At 33.2% G+C, this 24,475-nt stretch overlaps 1 protein-coding gene across 3 annotated transcripts; it reads right to left on the minus strand.

Moving 5' to 3' along the window:
• Positions 1-24,373, minus strand: LOC143064502 (zinc transporter ZIP10-like). 3 transcript variants are annotated; one of them, XM_076237371.1, is made up of 9 exons: positions 24,270-24,373; positions 17,433-17,945; positions 10,454-10,652; positions 10,019-10,188; positions 8,825-8,992; positions 7,873-8,005; positions 6,598-6,927; positions 5,790-5,977; positions 1-5,044 (listed from the first exon to the last, which is right to left on the minus strand). In XM_076237371.1, exons 1-9 carry the CDS (start codon positions 24,300-24,302, stop codon positions 4,901-4,903), a joined length of 1,878 nt encoding a protein of 625 aa, XP_076093486.1. In that variant the 5' UTR covers positions 24,303-24,373; the 3' UTR covers positions 1-4,900. The 3 variants fall into 3 exon arrangements, with proteins under 3 accessions (XP_076093486.1, XP_076093487.1, XP_076093488.1); XM_076237372.1 differs by having other exon boundaries at positions 24,189-24,276; XM_076237373.1 differs by lacking the exon at positions 24,270-24,373 and adding an exon at positions 22,159-22,417.
• Positions 24,374-24,475: the final 102 nt, after the last annotated feature.

Genomic DNA, 24,475 nt, shown 5'->3' on the forward strand with positions numbered 1-24,475 from the left:
TTCAAATTCAAATAAACACTACAGTTATAATTAACTGCAAATGTATAAGATTTATTGAGACTTTGATACATTTAATCAATATTGACACATAATAATAATCCATGAAATAAACAAAAATATCTTCATAAACCTTTATCCTCAACCCTCATACACTGTGAAGATAATTTAAAGTGATATGTTCATCTTAATGGAATAAAATAAATTGGCAGTGCAAACAAGCAGTGAATAAGCTATGTGTTTGAGTATTTAGGTCTCATCAGATCTAGATCTTCTAATATATATATACATTTGTATTTAAGTACAGTTTGTAGTTGCAGGTCAAGTTCCAGTCGGTGCTAGAAATTCACAGCATTTCTTGAATTATTTAACAGTAGTGGTAGATAGAAATATTATTGTTACAAATTAAAGATTCTAAAAGGTAGGTTTAAATAGCACAAAAAATTGAGACCAACTCTTTACCAGCAAACACCAGTGTGTTGTGAGCATTGTGGTCTTTGTGTGGTATTCTATGGGGAAATCACCATATACTATCACTACATGAAATGAGCCAAGCCATTAATTGATAAAAATTTAGGTTTAAAAGAAATACTTGTAGATGTAATATTCTAAATTTACATATATATATATTTATCTTACCTATAGATTTATAGAAATATGACTGGTTAAAGGACTACACATGGTGACTATGTATATTTGGTATAGGGTGCTCTAAAAAATACATGATTAGTTACCGTAAAGGGTTACCAACCATATGGGGTTAGTAAGGAGTTACTTCCCTTTCAAAACAATAAAGATGCCACAACCCTCTATAACATAAAAACAACAAGGTGTTGAGGAAAAATGTGATTCAACAGACGAAGAAATTGATGATGAAAGGTTGGAATAAGTTCATAAAACATAATTAAAGCTACCAAGTTGTTATTGTTGGCATAAGGGAGTTACTTCCCTTTCAAAACAAAAAAAAAAGAAATGTAAAAGGTTTTAACAGACGAAGAAATTGATACAATCATGTACATGATGTAAGAACGATTGAAATAAATTCATAAAACAAATTTAAAGCTAAAAAGTTGTTACTGTTGCCATTGTTTTCTTTATAGACAAATGGAACTAGTATCTTAATACTAAGTATTGAAGACTTGATCACTTTGATAGGCCGCTAGTCAAAATACCACATGTGAAGATAGTCGGCAAGATAAATTCTTTACACAGTGTGCTAAATTCCCAATTTCTCCTTTCTTCTCCAATAACATTTAAATAAAAAAATACACATTATTGGACAGAGAAAGTGGTCTTATTTTGAAATTGATTTTTTTTTAAATTCAAAATTCTTTTGAATCATTTTTTAAAATTTAAATCAAGCTTAAAAAATTGCTTTCAAAAGACAATAAGTTCTCAGATGTCATGTTGCTTCATGTGTGTCTCACTGCTAAACTTTAACAAATAGAAAACTTTTCCTGTTCTATATGGATCAATGGAAAGAGACTTTATATGAATGAAAATATGTGCATAAAATGCCAATGACTAACTGGTAACTAACATTAACTGGTCTTTGACCTGTAACACTGAAAACATTAAGAAATGAAAAAGATTGTAACTAAAACTCAAACTGAACAAAAACTTTAATCATATCAATAACTTGATTTGATAAAAGATAAATGACCAAACAGAAAAACTGGATCACATAAGTGATGCCAATATAACCTAATTCAGAATAAATGATCTTTTTATATAAGCAATAAATGATAGCTGAACACAAATTAAAGTGAAAACAATACCTTCTACTAATAACTCTGTGGGCTTTATCATGTATAATGATTGAACATAAAAATAATAACAACGTGATTAGCCTTTAGGGCTTGGCAAGCTGTAAACAATGAATGATGATATCACACAAAATAATGGCAATAGGCGAACACATATTTCCGTCTAGGTGGGCCAAAACATCCATAATAATGGTTAAACACTGAAGTGTCCCTAACATTTATATCTGTTGAACTGGGCCCCTGGGGTAGGTGAACTAATTATATACAAAATGACTTACTATGCACTAGATTCACCAAATTACCTATTTACATGTATTGGTCATGATTAGTTGCTTTAAGAGAAACACAAAATTATGTGAACCTATCCATGTCAGTGAATTAATTACTTTATCTTGTTAAACCTCTAGAATTAACATCTCTCATTAAATGTGAGCATAAAATTCATGAATGGTCACAATCTGAAATAAATTATTTCAGTAAGTAATCGGAAGCTACTTTTTTCATTATTTATACCTCAATATCAATGGGATCCTATTCTCATTATATATGAGCATAAATATAAGTATGGTTGCAATTAGATAAAGTTTTCCATTATGTAAACTTCCTACTGACTGATGCATGGACAGGACAAAAACTATCTACCTATTCTGTACTTTGTAGCAAAAGGTATAATTACAATTCTTATAAAACAAGAATGTGTCCACAGTACACGGATGCCCCACTCACACTATCATTTTCTATGTTTAAAGGACTGTGAAATTGGAATAAATTCTCTAATTTGGCATTAAAATTAGAATGATCTTATCAAAGGGAACATGTATACTAAGTTTCAAGTTGATTGGACTTCTACTTCATCAAAAACTACCTTGACCAAAAACTTTAACCTGAAGCCAAAAACTTTAACCTGAAATTTGCACTATCATTTTCTATGTTCAGTGAACCGTAAAATTGGGGTCAAAACTCTAATTTGGCATTTAAATTAGAAAGATCATATCATAGGGCACATGTATACTAAGTTTCAAGTTGATTGGACTTCAACTTCATCAAAAACTACCTGGACCAAAAACTTTAACCTGAAATTTGCACTATCATTTTCTATGTTCAGTGAACCGTAAAATTGGGGTCAAAACTCTAATTTAGCATTTAAATTAGAAAGATCATATCATAGGGCACATGTATACTAAGTTTCAAGTTGATTGGACTTCAACTTCATCAAAAACTACCTTGACCAAAAACTTTAACCTGAAGCCAAAAACTTTAACCTGAAATTTGCACTATCATTTTCTATCAGTGAACCGTAAAATTGGGGTCAAAACTCTAATTTGGCATTTAAATTAGAAAGATCATATCATAGGAAACATGTGTACCAAGTTTGAAGTCGATTGGACTTCAACTTCATCAAAAACTACCTCGACCAAAAACTTTAACCTGAAGCGGGACAGACGGACGAACGAACGGACGAACGAACAGACGAACGAACGGACGAACGGACGCACAGACCAGAAAACATAATGCCCCTCTACTATCGTAGGTGGGGCATAAAAAACCAAGGTACTGTAAATGTTGTCCTCCCCAAACATGATCAAAATCAAGGGGGCACATGTTATCATTACCAATTGTTTATATAGGCAGTAATTTTTGTTGTACTTAAAACCTCATAAGAGCTCATCTCTATTACAAGGCCACATCTTACTACTAAGAATTGGTAGTATGAGATGGGAAAGGATACTGTAGTCTGTAATCATTGTAATTTATTGGTTATCTACAAAACATATATCATTAAAGACATTTATGAAATTATACAACCACCTAAATGAATATCTTTAACTTATATGCAAAAAATAGTCCACAAGACATAAGATGTTTTAAACATCAAGGATTTCAAGTCAATAAAAAAGCAACATTTTTTTAAACTCTTGAAATTAGAATACTTAAAATTGAACTTTACCAAGTCTACAAAATATTAAATCTCATTATTATACATCTTTTAAATCCATAACATATATTTGAATACATGGACAACATTTTTATCACACTTCAAATATTACATTTCATCTTAAAAATAATTGCATTCTAATTTTTTCTCCTCAGGGAGACTCCCTGCAAATAAAATGAAGCTTCCTTTTGCAGGTTTCAATCCCCCCCCAACAACAACCCATCTTACAGACAAAAAATAACAGATACTTTCAAAATCAGTAAATAATTGTTTCAGACTTGTCACTTATCATCGGTTTTCAAAAAGAGATAGAGCCATCTAAAGACCTAGACATAATTATATATTTTCTATTTTTTTAAACCCCTTAACTGGAAACTTTGAAGGTATATTAAACATATCTGTTCACACAGGGAAATGTCTCACCTGTATGTAGTGTTGATAATCAAATGCAATATTTTTTTTTAAAATAAGAACGACAAAATTTTAAAAGTATCAAAAACTTTCAAATTCCATGAATCGTGTCTGAATATGCTGAGCCAAAAAATCTGTGAAAATGAGATATGTCAATGCTAATTGAGCCGCATATTAAAAATCATTCACTGACCACTAAAATTCCCCTTAAAACAATCCTGATCAAAAACTTTAATGTGAAAATATGCAAAAGTAGCAAACATGACTGAGCAAGGGGCATACATAATCTCCATAGAAATGGGATGCATATACAACTGCATACCAAACATCATTGATATACCACATCTTGTTCCCTATAAACTGACCTTATCATAATCTTTTACACATTTATGATGCAGCCTGTGGAAACAGCAGGCTGGAATTCTCACTTCCGCAATTTTGTTAAGATGAACAGAAAATAAAATATAAATGCATAAACAGATGAAAGCAATTTCATGAGCCACTTCTGTTCAACAAAGAACATTGTTCAATTTGATTTAATATAATTCCATGATAAGTGTACTGTATAGAAAGAGAGACACCAAATAAAAGAAAAAAGGTTCTTAAGATTTCATTTGTTCACAAAGGATTTCTTAAATCATTGTCAATTAGTATAATGGACATCAATAATAATCTTCATGTTTTACTGTAATTTTTACCCTCATACAACACTTATACACAAACTACATCATCAGTCATTTGTTAAGCACTGCTGGAAGCACTATTTGTTTCTTTGATCAACTGATTCATATCAGAAGATATTCTTCAGGTCATGTTCAAATAAAGCTATGAGAAACATTATTCCTGCTCCTAACATCATTCCTGAAATCTGTAACAAAAGATGACAATGTGGATGCTCTCCCTTCTTTGTATCTACATCAGACACCTGTGGAAGCTGAAAATTAATAATTCACACTGTCATTGCAGTTATAACTCGATCAAAATACAATTTTACTGACATGATTTATAACATAATTCAGTAGCAAACCATACAACTTATAATATGCATTTACATGTAATAGTAATATAAGAAAACAATACTTCACAAAAAGACAAAACAATACAGGTCGGACATTGTTTTTGTGATTAAGTATGTCACATTAGTCGTTGTTTAGAGGATTAAAATATTGAACTTTGACTTGGACATCGATTTAAGAAGTTGATTAGAGATTGGACGTTGATCCAAGTCGAACATATATAGCTAGGACCATATTATGGTACTGTTGTATCTTTTGATTTATTGCCTGTGAATCTTTCTCATAAGGAATTCCATGTTTGCCATGTGTATACTTAATTATATGTGATACAAACATTGCAGTGAATTAAGATTTTCTGAGCCACAATTTAAATTCAGATTTAATCATCTATTCCAAACCAAAAGTAATATTCAATTCTGGAAGCTCAACTTCTTTTTTTTAATGAAACCACAGTGAATTCACCTCAGATTTGAGTAAAAATATTCCTTTTTTTTTTGTCTCTTCAGGTTTTTAAAACATATAATGTTTTTGTACTGAAGAGCTTGCTGATATAGTATAAAGTACCATATATAACCTACACAAATCTTTTATATGGCAAAACTCTTGCCTTTATTTGTTAAACAGTCCTTTTGATCTACCTGGTAGTATCACGAAATATCTTACCATATCAACTAAAGCTATGTACAGGAACATGCCAGCGACTCCAAGAAAAATCCATAGGCTAGCACCTTCTATATTACCGATAAGAATACCAATACACATACCCATAAAGGCAAGAACAGATGATACACAGTTATATACCAGGGCTTGTTTAACTGTCATCCCTGCTCTTAATAAAACAGCAAAATCACCTGAAAAATACAAAACAATCTTCACATTTTCTAACAGCATGAACAGAGGGGCAACCATTTGATTTTACTGCAAAGTAAAAATGCAGGCTACTGCACATGTTGTACAATACAGAATATCCCAGTATAAAATTGGAATATGAGTTTTTATTATTTAAATTTTCATCTTGTTCACCCTATAAACTCAAACACCTCTGAACCTACAAATTCTAATTTTTCGCAAAACCAGTGATTCACAAAATTCTTTCTGGTATTTGAAATGAAAAAACATATAAAAATTGTACTTTCATCAAAAGTTTTTAAAACTAGTTATGATTGTAATACTTCTCCATGAAATTATACATTTATTAAGTTTTATTCTTATATCAGTACATATGCAGTATGGTTTGATCAAATTTACATTTCTAATACATATTATGCATGTAGCAAAGGATTATTTTTCAGTTGGAATTTCATAAATAGTTTGAAAATTCATCAAAAAATATCCTGTGATAGCATTCTGCTTGTTTTCCCCCTAAAATTGTTTCAGCAGCTTGAGGTAATATTTTTTCCTTAGCTTTGGCAGTGCTATAACAACATAATATCTTTTTAAAAGTCTTACAACAAACATATCAATATCTAACCTATTTCATGAGGTAGTTCATGACAGAATACAGCAATTGATGTACTCAATCCTCCTGTTAAACTTTCTGCAAAAGATGCACCTATAGCTAAACCATCAGAAAAGTTATGGATTCCATCACCAATAATAACCATCCATGCAATAGCTGCCACTGTCTTGGGTACTTTATGACAGTGGCTATGACCATGACCACCATGTGTATGACTTAATACTAGTGATGGCTCTTCCTCGTCTGTAGATTTCTTACAGTTGACATGATTTTCCTCGTCACTCAAATCATCTAGCTTGTGACAGTCAGTATTGTGAGATTCTTCAGCATAATTCTTCAAAGCTGGAACAAAAACATACATGTAAATATGAAGATGTGGTATGAGAGCCAATGACAAAACTCTTCATCCAAGTCTCAATGTATAAAAAGTTAACAATTATAGATCAATGTACGGCATTCAACATAAAGCCTTGGCTCACACCAAACAGCAAGCTATGAGGGGGCCCAAAATGACAAGTGTAAAACAATTCAAACAGGAAAACCAAAGGTCTAATCAATAAAAAAAAACCATAAATGTTATAGGAATGACAATAAAACAGGATATTTTTTTTATAATAACTTCTCTTGTGATGACAGGTCCAACCAAAGGACAATAAGACTAAGTGAGACACTGGCTTCTAAAACAGATACAATGGCTCAATCCATTTGTGTGAGAGCATGTGAACCTCTCTAGAACTGACAACAAACATAGCTTTGTGTCCAGGATGAATGGAGTGTGAACCTCTCTAGAATTAACAACAAACATACCTTTGTGTCCAGGATGAATGGAGTGTGAACCTCTCTAGAATTAACACCAAACATACCTTTGTGTCAAGGATGAATTGCGTGTGAACCTCTCTAGAATTAACACCAAACATAACTTTGTGTCCAAGATTGATTGATTGATTGTTGGTTGCTTAACGTCCAGTGGCAAATATTTCATGCATATTCAGGACTAGAACAAGTTCACAATAAATACTATAGGTAGGTCTTGAAATAATAGAGGCTATCTTGGATGATGGTCTGGGAAATTTGGACTGCCACTGGAAAATGAGAGTATATTGGATAAGGACAGAAATTTTGCCTTGCAACAGGCCACCTCCAGGACACCTCAAAGAGTTGTTTCAAGGGTTCTTAACACGTCGGTAGAAGACTAAGTGACCATATTTCTATTCCCCAGTCACTCTTGGGGGTTTGTGTCCAAGATGAATGGCATGTGAACCTGTCTAGAAATAACTCCAAACATACCTTTGTGTCCAGGATGAATGCCCATAATCATATCTTCACAATCAGGTTCAGACGTTTTTCTTGCATGTCCTATAAAACTGCTGTTTTGTTCCTTACTATATACCGTCTTGTTATTGGTGTGTTTAGATTTACCCTGTAAGTAAATAAAACAAGTGAAACTGCGAGCTATTGCTCAATGATGATACCCCTGCCGCAAGTGGATAATATTAATGGTGTAAAAATATGCAAGTGTTGAGCGATGAATCTGTAAACGCATCACAAGGTATAGCTTACTTGTATAAGCAATGAAACAAAATTTCAGAAATCCTTGTATTGTAGTTCCTGAGAAAAATGTGACAAAAACTTTCAACTTAGTTATAATGTGTAAAATCATATAAATGTTCGGTAAACAGGAAGTTGTCGAGTGATGAATCTAAAAACGCATCACATGGTATAGCTGACTTGTATAAACCCTGAAACCAAATTTCAGAAATCCTTGTATTGTAGTTCCCGTGAAAAATGTGATGAAAACTTTCAACTTGGCTATCATGTTTATCATACAAGTGTTTGGTTATCAGGAAGTTGTCGAGTGATGAATCTGAAAACGCATCACACAGAAAAGCAGACTTATATAAACCCTGAAATTAAATTTCAGAAATCCTTGTATTGCAGTTCCTGAGAAAAATGCAACAAAAATATTCATGGGACGACAAACTGACGGACGGATGGATGGACAGACAGACAGAGGTAAAACAGTATACCCTCCCTTTTTTAAAGCAGGGGTATTTCAAGCGTGGTATAAATATTGAAAAGTGTTTTTAACTGAATAATATATTTTTGTATATAAGCTTTACATCAACAGAATGGCCATATCAAGTTTGATATCAAGTCATTTTAAGTATTGACCATGGCCAGTCGAGCTATTTTGAAGGCAGAAATTCTTTTCAGTTTAATTGGTATATTTGATACCTACATTGTTTCTTTTGCGTTTTTCTTGTGTATGTATTGTCAAGAGTCTTTCTATCAGAAAGAAGAAATATATTCCTCCAAGTCCACACAGTCCTTTCAATACAGATGACATATGCTGTGAGTTGTCATGTGAATCATGTTCACCATGCGAGGAATGTCCACCTTGGAATGCCTGAAATTTATGTAGAACTTTATTATACATATAGTTTGTGTATAAATGTTAGACAAAGGCTAAATGTCAGCATAAAAGAATTGTTCAACTTCAAATGTATCATGTAATTAATAATCACTGTTGCCACGTTGACAAAGACCAAAATGTGTACACTTTAATTCTTACACCCATGGAGTACCAATGATTAAAGTGATAAAGTGGTAGAGTCATCTATCATTGTATGTAGATCACTTGATCAATTGAAAGTGGAATTCAAAAACATTTATACAGTATATTGTATATTGTTTCCTATCAAGTCCAATTTACACTTGCCAATCGTTGCAAATTTATCTTTTTAAGATTTGCCATAGGACTCAATGGGCTTGCATTGAATTATTGTCGTTTAATTAAGATTCATCACTTTGCATATGAAATCAAGTTTAAAATGCTTGTGAGCACTGAAGGGTCAAGATTTCTTTCATTCTAAATTAGGAACTCAAAATTAAACATTGCATTGTATTAAGCACTGGAAGAGAATAATTCAAATTGGTTTTCAACTACAACATGTACAATGAGGTACAGAGAGATGACTCCAATATGAAATATTTCCTAATCAATGACACTATTTTTAAAACAGATACAAAAATTGTACAAGGGGCATGTCTATGAATATCATAATTTTCTTGACAAAGATGGTTTATCTTAGAAATTTATCTGTTGTTGGTGAATAAATTATTGACAGTGAGTCCCTTAAACCGTAAATTCAAACTTCGAATTTTATTAAAAGAATCTTCATTTGGTCATGTTGGTAATTTCTTTTGTTTCTAAAGATGGAAATGCAAAACATGAAACAGGGAACTTTATGGGATTGAAATATGAATTTCCAATTTCAAAGAAGTTATATATAAATAAATGGTGTCACTATACTGTCATTAGCTGATTTTATACCCCAAAGAAAGCTTATTTGGTTGACATGTCTACCCCCCCCCCCCCCCTAACTTCAATGTTTGGAGGTACATGTATATCATACATTGTAACTAAACTTACATGAGGAATGAGATGTAACATAGCATCTCCAGAGAGGGCTCCAACAGCTAACGCTACTAAAAACTGTAACAGATGATTATAAAAGACTTTCTGCATGATGGGAATAACAGTTACACCAAGTAATCCTACTAAACTGATCGCAAGCACTGACAGACAGCTAAAACCCCATACTGAAATACAAAAAACATTTAGTGAATTCATTTAACTGCATTGGGCAATCTTATATTTATTGGTTTACAAACAGTTCAATCTACGAAAAAAAACATGCTACATGTATATATACACTTCTGGACTTGAAGTGTCCAATAGTACAAATGCATATCATTCATTTATACAAAATTTCAAATTCAAAACTACCTCTTGTTACGAAATTCCAGGGGCCTGATGGAAGGCTTTTAACGCATCTCTCTTTTTTTACTATCTATAGCTAAATACCTTCTGGTAGACGATAGCTACTCTCTGATGTATTCAGATGTTGGTGTATTCCATCAGGATAATGTTGATCTGCATGCTCTAAACCCATCAACAAGAACAGTAACCCAGGACAAAAGTTAACAAACTGGTTCCTTGTTATGCCATCTGTATATCCATACTCATGTAACAAACTGTCAACATTATATTTTTTATATTTGTCCTAAAAAATTAAAGCAAACATGTTTTCCTTTACAAAAGATTTTATACAGGCAAAGTGAGCAACAATGTCTCAGTTTGTTGTTACAGAATATTGCATTTGTTTTGCTATAGCTTAATTTAAGGTGCTTTAAACATTAAGCCAAAATAAAACCAGGTGCTCCACAGGGCGCAGCTTTATACGACCGCAGAACTCGAACCCTGAACAATTGGGACAAGTATATATATGGACACAACATTCAAGCTTGATACAGCTCTGAATTTGTATTTTGATTAAATAGTTGACACAACATAGGTTTCTGACACAGAATGAATGTGGTCTACAATGGTCTAAGAACTTAAACTTAAAAACTTCTAAATTGGACATTTACCTTTTACATGTTTTATGGTCCAATATCCAAAATCAAAATACATGGTTAGATTCAGCATATCAAAGAACCCCAAGAATTCAATTTTTGAAGAAATCTAATAAAGTTCAATTGTGAACCCTTTAGACCTCAATGCTGACCAATTTGATAACTGTGCCCAAATATCAGAAATCTAAATACATATGTTTAGATTCAGCATATCAAAGAACCCCATATATTCAATTTTTGTTGAAATCAAACAAAGTTTATTTTTTTACCTCGATTTGGACTAACTTGAAAACTGCACTCATAATCAAAAATCTAAGTACATGTTAAGATTCAGCATATCAAAGAACCCCAAGAATTCAATTTTTGTTAAAAATCAAACTAATAATAAAATTGAGAATGGAAATGGGGAATGTGCCTAAGAGACAACAACCCGACCATAGAAAAAAACAACAGCAGAAGGTCACTAACAGGTCTTCAATGTAGCGAGAAATTCCCGCACCCGGAGGCGTCCTTCAGCTGGCCCCTAAACAAATATATACTAGTTCAGTAATAATGAACGCCATACTAATTTCCAAATTGCACACAAGAAACTAAAATTAAAATAATACAAGACTAACAAAGGCCAGAGGCTCCTGACTTGGGACAGGCGCAAAAATGCTGCGGGGTTAAACATGTTTGTGAGATCTCAACCCTCCCCCTATACCTCTAGCCAATGTAGAAAAGTAAACGCATAACAATACGCACATTAAAATTCAGTCCAAGAGAAGTCCGAGTCTGATGTCAGAGGATGTAACCAAAGAAAATAAACAAAACGACAATAATACATAAATAACAACAGACTACAAATAGTTAAATTTAATTTTGGCCCCTTTTGGCCCCTAATTCCTAAACTGTTGGGATCAAAATCCCAAAATCAATCCAAACCTTTCTTTTGTGGTTATAAACCTTGTGTTTAAATGTCATAGATATCTATTCACTTTTAATAAAGGTACATGTATTGTGCGAAAACCAAGAAAAGTGCTTTTTTGGTCCCTTTTCAGCCCCTAAACTGTTCAAAATAAAACTCCCAAAATCATTCCAAACCTTCCTTATGTGGTCATAAACCTTGTGTTAAAATTTCATAGATTTCTATTTACTTATACTAAAGATATTGTGCAAAAACCAAGAAAAATGCTTATTTGGCCCCTTTTAGGGCCCCTAATTCCTTAACTGTTCGGACTTTTACTCCAAAAATCAATCCTAACATTCCTATTGTGGTCATTAACCTTGTGTTTAAATTTCATAGATTCTATTTACTTATATTTAAGTTATTGTGCAAAAAACCAAGAAAAATGCTTATTTGGGCCCTTTTTTGGCCCCTAATTCCTTAACTATTGGGACCACAACACCCAAAATCATTCCCAACCTTCCTTTAAATGTATTTTAGCTTCTGTTAAAAGTTTATAGAGATCCATTCTCTAAAACTGAAGTAATTGTCCGGAAACTTAATGCCTCTTCGGATGCAGACCACGACATCAACATACAATGTACCATTATACGACGCAAAAAATATGTTTGTTTCTCCTCCCCCACCCCAATTTGAAATTGACATTGAGTTTTCCATGTTTACTAGACATGCTAGAAGTTTTCACCAGTTTGACCAAGTGACAAAAAAGGTTTATTTTTTATTGCACTTGAACCAATTTCTAACCATGCTAACTTTATCTATACATCTTTACATTTGTAACTTGTCAAGGTGGTTACTATGTTCGTTTATGTTGTACAATGTATATACCAAATATCAAATCAATATTGTATGGGAAGCTGATTTGCAGGAAAGATGGGTGGACAGCAGTCTGAGTGCAAACCTGAAGTCCCCTACAAACGAACTAAATAATTCAAAGAAGATATATTTATTCCTTTCTTTGATATGATCTTGGCAATGAGAGAGAGTGAAACAGCATTCAAGATATTAAAACTTACTTATCAATTGTTTGTTATTTTTTTTTCAAAAGGGGTCATTGGTCATGTTGGTTCCTGGTTTATATAATGAATTTTAACACGAATAATTGTGAGCAATATTAAATTCAAAACAGACTATTGTTTGAAAAATCTTTGACCAATGTACATATATATGTTTTGACAATTTGGGTCTGCAGGTAATTCAGACCACAACAATGGCAAGGCAGGGAAAATTCACATAACAGTTGTTGTGTGAAAGGCTGTGAAAAATCACAAAAAGGTTTTGATGCTTGGAAAATTTAGTACTTAAAATAAAAAAAATTTAGAATGGAAATGGGGAATGTGTCAAAGAGACAACAACCCGACCATAGAAAAAACAACAGCAGAAGGTCAATAACAAGTCTTCAATGTAGCGAGACATTCCCGCACCTGGAGGCGTCCTTCAGCTGGCCCCTAAACAAATATATACTAGTTCAGTGATAATGAACGCCATACTAATTTCCGAATTGTACACAAGAAACTAAAATTAAACCAGGTGCTCCGCAGGGCGCAGCTTTATACGACCGCAGAGGTCGAACCCTGAACAGTTGGGGCAAGTATGGACAAAACATTCTAGCGTGATACAGCTCTGAATTTGGATTGTGATCAAATTTTTGACATTACATGGTTTTTTTTTACACAAAACAAATGTCAAGATTTTACAAATTTTACAATTAAAGATTTCTTCTTCAAACTTTTTAAATCTAAAATTAAATAGTTGACACAGCATATGTTTCTGACACAGAATGAATGTGGTCTAATGAACTTAAAAGTTTGTTTTTGCCTTTTAGCAATTCACTATGCTGTTTGAAGAAATTTTCTTTTTATTTATGAAATCTGAAATGAGAAAAATTTAACCCCCCCCCCCTTTTTTCACATCCCCGTTTCCCTTTTTCCAAAACTGATATCAATTCAAATTTCTAATGGAGTTTGCAACAATAACTATACTCTTTTAAATACATCATAAAATATTAAAATGTAAAATTAAGTGCTTGTTATCACTGAATGGTAAAGATTGGTTGGTAGTAAAAGTGAATATACATTGTTTATTGTATAAAACAATAAAAAAAACTTCATCAGCAACATTTTATATTGGCAAATTTCCAATGAAGTTATTTACATAAAGTTATTGGCAAATAAAAATAGAAAATGACATCATAGTCATGTCTGGCAAATGTCCAACATACATTATCTAAAAACATTTTAGATAAGATAAGGAAATAAGATGTAAAAAAACTGCTTGTTATCACTGAATGGTAAAGATTATTTTAATTTATCAGTTGGTAGTAAAAAGTGAATATACATTGTATATTGTATATAACAAAGATTTAAGTTGATTCTGGACAAAGAAAGATAACTCCAATTAAAAAAAAATCTTGCTATTGCACAATATTTTGCAATTAGATATTTCTTGCTTACTATTCTGGACAAAGAAAGATAACTCTAATTAAAAAAAAATTTGCTATTTCACAATATTGTGCAATTAGATATTTCTTGCCATTGCGCAATACTATGCAATTGAAAAGACTTGCTATTGCACAATACTTAATATAATAATTTTAGATCCTGATTTGGACCAACTTGAAAACTGGGCCCATAATAAAAAATCTAAGTACATTTTTGAATTCAGCATATCAAAGAACCCCAAGATTTCAATTTTTGTTAAAATCAGACTAAGTTTAATTTTGGACCCTTTGGACTTTAGTGTAGACCAATTTGAAAACAGGACCAAAAATGAAGAATCTACATACACAGTTAGATTTGGTATATCAAAGAACCCCATTTATTCAATTTTTGATGAAATCAAACAAAGTTTAATTTTGGACCCCGATTTGGACCAACTTGAAAACTGGGCCAATAATCAAGAATCTAAGTACATTTTTAGATTCAGCATATCAAAGAACCTAACTGATTCATTTTTTGTCAAAATCAAACTAAGTTTAATTTTGGACCCTTTGGACCTTAATGTAGACCAATTTGAAAACGGGACCAAAAGTTAAGAATCTACATACACAGTCATGACAGTTAGATTCGGCATATCAAAGAACCCCAATTATTCAATTTTGATGAAATCAAACAAAGTTTAATTTTGGACCCTTTGGGCCCCTTATTCTGTTGGGACCAAAACTCCCAAAATCAATACCAACCTTCCTTTTATGGTCATAAACCTTGTGTTTAAATTTCATAGATTTCTATTTACTTATACTAACGTTATGGTGCGAAAACCAAGAAAAATGCTTATTTGGGTCCCTTTTTGGCCCCTAATTCCTAAACTGTTGGGACCTAAACTCCCAAAATCAATACCAACCTTCCTTTTGTAGTCATTAACATTGTGTTTCAATTTCATTGATTTCTATTTACTTAAACTAAAGTTATTGTGCGAAAACCAAGAATAATGCTTATTTGGGCCCTTTTTTGGCCCCTAATTCCTAAACTGTTGAAACCAAAACTCCCAAAATCAATCCCAACCGTTCTTTTGTGGTCATAAACCTTGTGTCAAAATTTCATAGATTTCTATTCACTTAAACTAAAGTTATAGTGCGAAAACCAAGAAAATGCTTATTTGGGCCCTTTTTGGCCCCTAATTCCTAAAATATTGGGACCAAAACTCCCAAAATCAATACCAACCTTCCTTTTGTGGTCATAAACCTTGTGTTAAAATTTCATAGATTTCCATTCACTTTTACTAAAGTTAGAGTGCGAAAACTAAAAGTATTCGGACGACGACGACGACGACGACGACGCCAACGTGATAGCAATATACGACGAAAAATTTTTCAAATTTTGCGGTCGTATAAAAAATACAAGACTAACAAAGGCCAGAGGCTCCTGACTTGGGACAGGCGCAAAAATGCGGCAGGGTTAAACATGTTTATGAGATCTCAACCCTCCCCCTATACCTCTAGCCAATGTAGAAAAGTAAATGTATTGATGCGATCCTTCAATTCTCCATGATGTCTCCTTATTAGGTTTGGCCCTCAGGGAGAGTCACTCCCTATAATTCTGAAGTGTGGTGACCCCCGATGTTATACAAATTAAATCATTAGACGAAAAAGAAGTAAAAAACAATTGAACCAAGAGGACATTATTAAGTCTGATGATATAACATGTAAAAATGTACATTGATACCTTTTAAGTAAACATGGTAAACAGAGCCCATTTGATCAAATGTCAAATGTACCTTCAGAGAAAGTTAAACATGTGAAGTATGCATACATATACATGTATGCCTATAAGATAAGTTATGATTTATGTAAATAATTTATATATGAATTCAAATTATTACCTTCCAGCAAGTTATTATCATGATTATACAGTTTTCTATCCCAATGATCATTTAATATTGCATATAAATTACAAAATGTACTCTTTTATCATTTTTCTTTAAAGATTACAATTGATAAAAGAATTTCATTATTCATTGATCATGTTCATATTGATATATAATACATTCTTTAACAGTTATCCCACAAGGACGCGGTGTCAGTGTAAGATCACCCCGATGGCCGGAGGCCAGAGGGTGATCTAAAACTGACACACCAAGTCCGAATGGGATAACTATTTTACATCCCAGCTGTTTTAGATTAGACGGAAAACCATTTACAATTAATAAAATCTAGTTTAGAATGCCACACAACCATTATAATATACTTTATATATTACTATATGATGTATACCCTTAATGGCCCTCAAACCTGTTGAGTAGATATCAAATAATGTCAACTCGCCACTTTTTAAAAAAATTGTCCCACTCTTGTTTACCCACAAATTACTATTTATTCGTATCCTGGTGTAGTGGCATGTGTCGTGGCTTGATATGCTAAAGGTCTAGAGTTCGAATCCCAGCATATACACTGGATTTTTTTCTACGTGAATTTTGATAAATAGTCTTTTCTGTATAATTAATTACAAGTTTTATAGTGGATTTGACATTCCCGCCAAAATGATACAGAACAAATTTCTGAACAAAGGAAAGCATGCATGCATAACAAAGAAACCCAAACTGAGGTGATCTGGTAGGGGTGATCCAGCTCAGATCACCCCTGTTAGAACAAAGGAGCTGGGATGTAAATCTGGTTATTTCATTACCACAGACATGACATATATCATCATATCGCATTATTATCATGTAAATATATATATATATATATATATAATACATTGTAAAATATGTATTATACTCTTGCTATAAAATAATACATGTATGTGTGTTGCTACAACTTTCTTAATGCATCTTTTGAATTGCTAATCTTGAAAATGATGTCAATGAGTCAAGACTCCAGCACTCATGGACTAACCCGACTTCCCATAGTGAGAATGCTGATTATATAATAAATGTCTCCTTTAAGATAATATTTAGTGTCCAATTTAAATTGCAACTCTAATAGTTATATTTTGAACATTATATATCATCATCATAATATATGTTACACAATGTAAATACTCACTTTAACAGAACTGTCATTTTTAGTGCTAATCTTCAAAAATCTTTTTATTTTGTTCCTGGGAGTATGATCTTCCTCTTCTGAATAATTTTGCTCAACTTCATGGTGATTGTGATCATGGTTTTTGCTGTGATCATGGTCTACGCTGTGATCATGGTCTCTGTTGTGATCATGGTCTTTAATGTTGTGAACATGACCAACTTTAAAACCTAACTGTGTTAACATTTTATCCAGACCATCATGTGTCAACACACCATTTTCATTACCAAAATCTTCTAATAACTTAGAAATAAAATATTCCCTCTTTAAAAGTTTCTCATTTTGTGACGTATTACTTAAGTTCTTTGGAATGATCTGTTTCAAGGTTTCCTCGTTTGGGTTGATAGGTTTTGGGGTAACTTTATCATACAAGTTGCTTTGTTCTGTTTCTTTGCCATTACTTTGTTGAGGTATAAAGGACAGCAAAAATAATGCTAGACATATGAAGCATAGTTTTGAAGACATGGAATAGCACATCTGGAATAAAAAATTACATCATTATTGACAACCCATTACTGAATGTAATAAAAGAAATATTCCATGTAATATTCCTCCCTCAAATGTACCACCAAACAATTATTGAAAATTTTTCTTTTATGCCCGCGTCACACTGTCCCGATTTTTATATACGATGGACACCCGAATGCGAAAATTGTTAAGTTCGTACGAAGTTGGTCCCGATCTCGTTAAAATACCAAAAAGTGACCGAAGCAAGTACGATGAATAACGAAGTCTATACGAGGGTGCCGAAAGTATATACGATAGCAAAAGATGGACATACGAAGGTTAACCGAAGACGGTATTTAAGCTTCATATCTCAGCCGAAGCCTACAAGATGGATCACGAAGGCTACACGATGGATTACGATGATGGCGCGATGGCCATACGATGTCTAAAAGACGTCCGTGTACAGCTTATGATGCATTTTAATTAAATGCCGAAGGCATCACACGTTTTAAATTGTTTGATCAATATTGAATATATATTATATAGTACATTTAATTTTTTGGTTTAATCATAAGACGGAAGACCTTGGGTATTTCCAGTTACTGAATAATTTGGTTGATTTCTAAAAAAATAGTTTATGTATCAAATATGCGTATTCAATTTACCATTTTCTGCATGTGTCATATACAAATATAGTGTCCATATCTGTCCCCAATATGTTACATACGAGGGGATGCCACGCTCGGCATTGCCTTGTTTGAACTGTAAAATGTGTGCACTAGTCTGAATAATCACCCATAATTATGCCCATGTTTACTGATCTATCTTAAAGGTAAGGTAATGGGTTCGTTGATCCCTTTTATTCAAAAAGAGCTCTTTCCAGGAGAATATTATAATAATATAGACTAAAGGAAGGATGTGGGGAAAGCAACAAATGCGGCAAAATATGACATATAGAAAACAAAATGTTTATTGAGTAAACATTCGTGTGACAACATCTCAGACGATACATAAAAAAATCAGAATAATGAAGAAAAAGTTGGTTTCCCTATATACGTGTACCTGCAGTGTTGGTATACGAGGCGCGTTTATGATTTTCATTATGTTATTTGATATGAAAAATTGACAAAAAATAATATTTATTTATTTGTAAAAGTAAATCCTGAGCCTGTAGTACCTGCTCTTCTTGTTCCATTTGAATTAATAGAAACAACGCTGTCGCCTTTCTTGTTTTCATAGAATCATATGATATGAGCTCCATGTTTTGTGAACGTCTTTCTTAACTGTCGTATTAGACTGACCAGTGCATATCGCGCATGGCACTTTAAATGTATTTAAGTGCGACAATTAACTTACATTTAGCTGGATTTATTGCCGTCGTAGTTCCATCTTGTCACCTTCGTACTTTTATTCGATGGCATCACGACGGGATTACGAGGTCTTCATGAAGTCGTGTTGCCATCGTAAGACCTTCGGGTAGCTTCGTGATTCATTCGTGTAGACATCGTACTGTCAAAACTGCCCGATGGAAACGATGGAAACACGAATGCAATACGATGTTCAAAGATGCATTCCCGGTGACATTACGATGGTGAGGATAGTGATACGAACTCAATACGAACCCTCAACATCGGACGCACCTTCGGGGATTTTTTAACATGTTAAAAAATTTAGAACCCTTCCCGAAGTTGTTCCCGAAGGCTAGAAAAAGTGGCCGATGGTTCTACGATGGTTAAAGATGGTACTACGAATAGCCCGATCTGGATACGATCAGTCCCGATTTTGAAAATTTCCATAATCGTGTTGCCATCGGCGTAAAAATCGGGACAGTGTGACGCGGGCATTATGGCAGAACTTTATTTATTTTATTATTTCCCATCTTGCATCTGGTTTTCCCACCTAATTTATGATCATATTGATGTAAATACACATTGTTCAATTATAATTACCCTCAGTGCACATTGTTGTTGGCTATGTATACAATGTATACCTGATGCATTTTATATTGTAGAGTAAGAAGTCTGTGATGATAGAACATTTAGACCCCGTTCACACTAGGACATTTTAATTGATTTAAACGACTGGTTCACTTTAGATCGATTTAAGAGCCAATGTGAACGCTGTGAATCGATCTTCAATTGGTCTAAACTAAAACACAAACTAGAGGCTCTCTAGAGCCTGTGTCGCTCACCTGTTACTGTATTTACTGATGTCTGCCATCTTGGTTGGTAGGCAGGGTCATTAGACACTTTTTTTTAAAATAGATACCCTAGTAATGATTGTGGCCAAGTTTGGTTAAATTTGGCCCATAGTTTTAGAAAAGAAGATTTTTGTACAAGTTAAATGTACAAAAATGACGAAAATGTTTTCAAAATTGACTATAAATTAAAGGACAATAACTCCTTAAGGAGTTCTCTGACAATTTTGGTTATTGTGACTTATTTGTAGATCTTACTTTGCTGAACATTATTGCTGTTTACAGTTTATCTCTATCTATAATAGTATTCAAGATAATAACCAAAATCTGCAAAATTTCCTTAAAATTACCAATTCAGGGGCAGTAACCCAACAACCAGTTGTCCAGTCCATCTGAAAATTTTAAGGCAAATAGATCTTAACCTGATAAACAATAAACTCCGTCAGATTTGCTCTTATTGCTTTGGTTTTTGAGTTATAAGCCAAAAACTGCATTTTACCCCTATGCTCTATTTTTAGACATGGCCGGGTCAGCAGACATTTTTTTTTAACTAGATACCCCAAAGATAATTATTGCCAAGTTTGGTTAAATTTGGCCCAGTAGTTTCAGAGGAGAAGATTTTTGTAAAAGATTACTAAGATTTACGAAATATGGTTAAAAATTGACTATAAACATGATAAAGGGCAATACATTGTAACTCCTAAAGGGGTCAACTGACCATTTCAGTCATGTTGACTTATTTGTAAATCTTACTTTGCTGAACATTATTGCTGTTTACAGTTTATCTCTATCTATAATAATATTCAAGATAATAACCAAAAACAGCAAAATTTCCTTAAAATGACCAATTCAGGGGCAGCAACCCAACAATGGGTTGTCCGATTCATCTGAAAATTTCAGGGCAGATAGATCTTGACCTGATTATTAATTTTACCCCCATGTCAGATTTAGTCTAAATGCTTTGGTTTTTGAGTTATAAACCAAAAACTGCATTTTACCCCTGTGTTCTATTTTTAGCCATGGTGGACATCTTGGTTTGATGGCCAGGTCATCGGACACATTTTTTAAACTAGATACCCCAAGGATGATTGTGGCCAAGTTTAGTTAAATTTAGCCCAGTAGTTTCAGAGGAGAAGATTTTTGTAAAAGTTTACGGACGACGGACGCCATGTGATGAGAAAAGCTCACTTGACATTTCAGGTCAGTTGAGCTAAAAAGGTAGTTTAGTTTGATTGGATCCAAAGAAAACCGATCTTACTTTAAATGTGAACGCAGAGATCGGTTTAAACTAGTACGATTGAATCGAAAATAACGTATGCGCATGAATAGCGGCAAAACTATCTCAGAGGTTTGTTTAACCAATATTTCTCTGTTAACAGGCCTTTACAACAAACTGAAAACATGGTGTCTTCGCCATAGCATAGATTTGCAAAATCTGACTGTGTCCTCTTTTCTCATGTTGATTTTCTTTTTCAGTATTTCGTCATGTTGCAATTTTCTACGGTTATTTTTTTTCAAATATAAAGAAAACTGCAATAACACCGGACTCAGGGTTCTCACTAAGCATGCTAAGGCGAGTCCATGAGTCCTGGACTCACAAAAATCTGTCTGGACTCACCGTATTCAAAACTGGTGAGTCCACAGATGCATCAAGATTGAAATATTTTGTATAAATTGAACATAGTTAAACACAAATATCATCATTTTATAGCAAAAGTTTAAAAGTGATCTGAATTTAATATCATTTCATTGCTCTGTTAGGAAATGGAGACTAAAATATTACATTATATTGCAATAAAATATTTTCTTCTTGCTGTTGAACTCATCATGAATACATGTCCCTGGACTCGCCTTCAAAAATCCTTAGCGAGAGCCCTGACTGGTATCAAAATTTTAACTTCTGATTCTAGAGAAATAATAACTTATACTTTCTCTCATTATGAAAACTTAATCACAATTCCCTAATGACAGCTGCAGTGCTGATTCGCAATTATAAATATTTAATTGCCAAATAATTCCTGCAATATAGCATCATATTTTACTAACCCCTCACTCAACATGGCAAAGGCAGTGCTGATGCTCCTAAACGTAGAAATGATACTAATGATGTTCGCTAAAATCAAAGTTTTTTTTACAGGAATGCATGCACCAGGAACTCAAATGTTGTCTATTACTGAACAATGCCTGAACTGGTTTATTTCCTTGATCTTGCATTCAAGGATGCATGGTTTTATTTCCACTGCTTCATTAACAGTCATTCCAAACATGCCAAAGATCCGTTAAAATGGCAATGTCCAGTAATAAATGGTTTGGTTCAGTAAAAGTTAATCAATTACTGGACCAAATGACCAGTGAAGATGTAGGAATTTTGTTAAAGTCATAATTGTAAAAGACTGATAAAACACTGACATGGACCAGTAATATAATGCTTGTACATATACTGGACCAAAAGACCACTGGCCTGACTGTGGTCCCAAATACCTTTGGAACCTATGCTGAGTGAAGTTCATCTTGTTCATCGCGAGTCTAGGTATGTTTGTACATGTATGATCTTTGTCTTCCTCACAGTGTATTATCAGTACACCGGATATAGGTACCTACCAAGCCCGCATGATTGATTTTGACCTTCCACGGTAAAGAAAATCTTTGTTTTGCTTTATCAATATTCAATGTATATTTCTCATTATTTGAAATTCCTGCTCCCAAATAATTTTCGCATCGATTTTTTCCTGTTCATAGAAATACTTTGATATTCGAATAAGAAAAATTAACTTGTACATGCGCAAATAGTTGTGAATGTCAACACCAACTTTCAATTTCGATACAGTTCTTGAGACATTTACATGTTTTATCTGAAAGAAACCTAATACAGGCATGACAGGGCAAAAGTAATAGTTACCAATCATAACCCTACCTGTGATTACTCATTCCTTGAAACTTTTTGGGTAATATACAAGTATGAAAATAAAGTTTTTGTGTATCTGTGTATGGTGTACAACAACTTAACTATGCATTCTCAATTTTATCGTACATCAGGATTTATGTGGTCAGCTAAACACGATACACAACGCTTCTTTAGGGATAAAATATCGAAAAATAACATATGTAAGAAAGAATTTAATGCCAATTATTGAAACAGCTATACTTATTTAACACACACATTAACCTTCTATCAGAAAAAGAGTTGCAATGAATATAGAATTATATCGAATGAGACGAGGGCCAACTTCTTTGACAAGTATTTGCACATGCTTTTACAATGTTTTAGTAATCCCTCTTGTTTTTGGAAAATAATGAGACATACACTGTATGTAATCATCGACCTACGACCAAATCGATCATTTCTTAAAACAGCAATTATGTTTAGATTGATGTACACATTGATATTATGTAAACAAAACAAAGATTTTCGTTACCGTTTAATATCAAAATCGCTCACGCCCGCTTGGTTAGTACATATATCCGCTGTACGATGATACACGGTGTTCCTTAGGCTTTCAGTAGTTCTTCAATGATCTGTGATTAATCATGTTAATTAGAAAATGATTAGTGTTTTTTATGCAGCATTGACTATATAAATTCACAAGAATAAGACATAAAATTGCCATTTCATGATGACCTAACAATTAAAAATTTCTTGCACGTTGATTTTTTTTACCGATTACCCCAAAACACGGTGAATAACCAGTGGAGGATTCAGGGGAGAGTTCCAAGGTGGGAACCTACTTTTTTTTGAATGATCAAATTATACAGGCGTCCCAGAAAAAAAATCAAAAAAGCCTTGCCAGACGACTATGAAGGCGTCCCAGAAAAAATTTAAATAGCCTTGCCAGACGTCATAATTCATTTGGACTAATAATTTACTATTCAGAAGTAAATAAACAAAATCATCACACTGTTGAAATTATCTCCCAAAAAGAGACATCACTTATCTTGGATATATAAAAGTTGTACAAATAAGTTCATGGCTTGTGTGCTATTGAATATAAATGTGAACTGCAAAACCAAATACAAAGAAGAACGATCTGATGCAACGTTCAACTTCTGGCTTTTTGTTTTAGTCATTGTTTACGTACATTTAGTTGTGTACTGGAACTGCATTAGTGCTCCATTAAAACCTTCCCATTTCGTTTCGGTTTCCCATGTCGTAAACTTACCGTAAATTTCGTTCCGTGTGCAAACCTTTCCATGTGAAGACAACAATGGCTGCTTCACCTTTCAGTTCTGTCATGTGAATTCACCAATCGTAGATGACCACTAGATTACGTAATGAAGTATTGATTTTTGAGGCTTTGTATTTTTTGTAGTTTGACTAGAGTTGTCTTTCTTGGATAGTTTTTAAAAACGGTAGTTTTAAAACATT

Source organism: Mytilus galloprovincialis, chromosome 2, assembly GCF_965363235.1.
Source record: "Mytilus galloprovincialis chromosome 2, xbMytGall1.hap1.1, whole genome shotgun sequence".
Lineage (NCBI taxonomy): Eukaryota > Metazoa > Mollusca > Bivalvia > Mytilida > Mytilidae > Mytilus > Mytilus galloprovincialis.

Coding starts and splice junctions, on each gene's coding strand:
- LOC143064502 (XM_076237371.1), bottom strand. CDS start 24,302: ATGGAAAGGTTTGCACACGGAACGAAATTTACG. Junction 6,928..7,872: donor CATTCATCCTGGACACAAAG/GTATGTTTGGAG, acceptor TTTTTGTTCCAG/CTTTGAAGAATTATGCTGAA. Junction 5,045..5,789: donor ACATAGCTTTAGTTGATATG/GTAAGATATTTC, acceptor ATTAATTTTCAG/CTTCCACAGGTGTCTGATGT.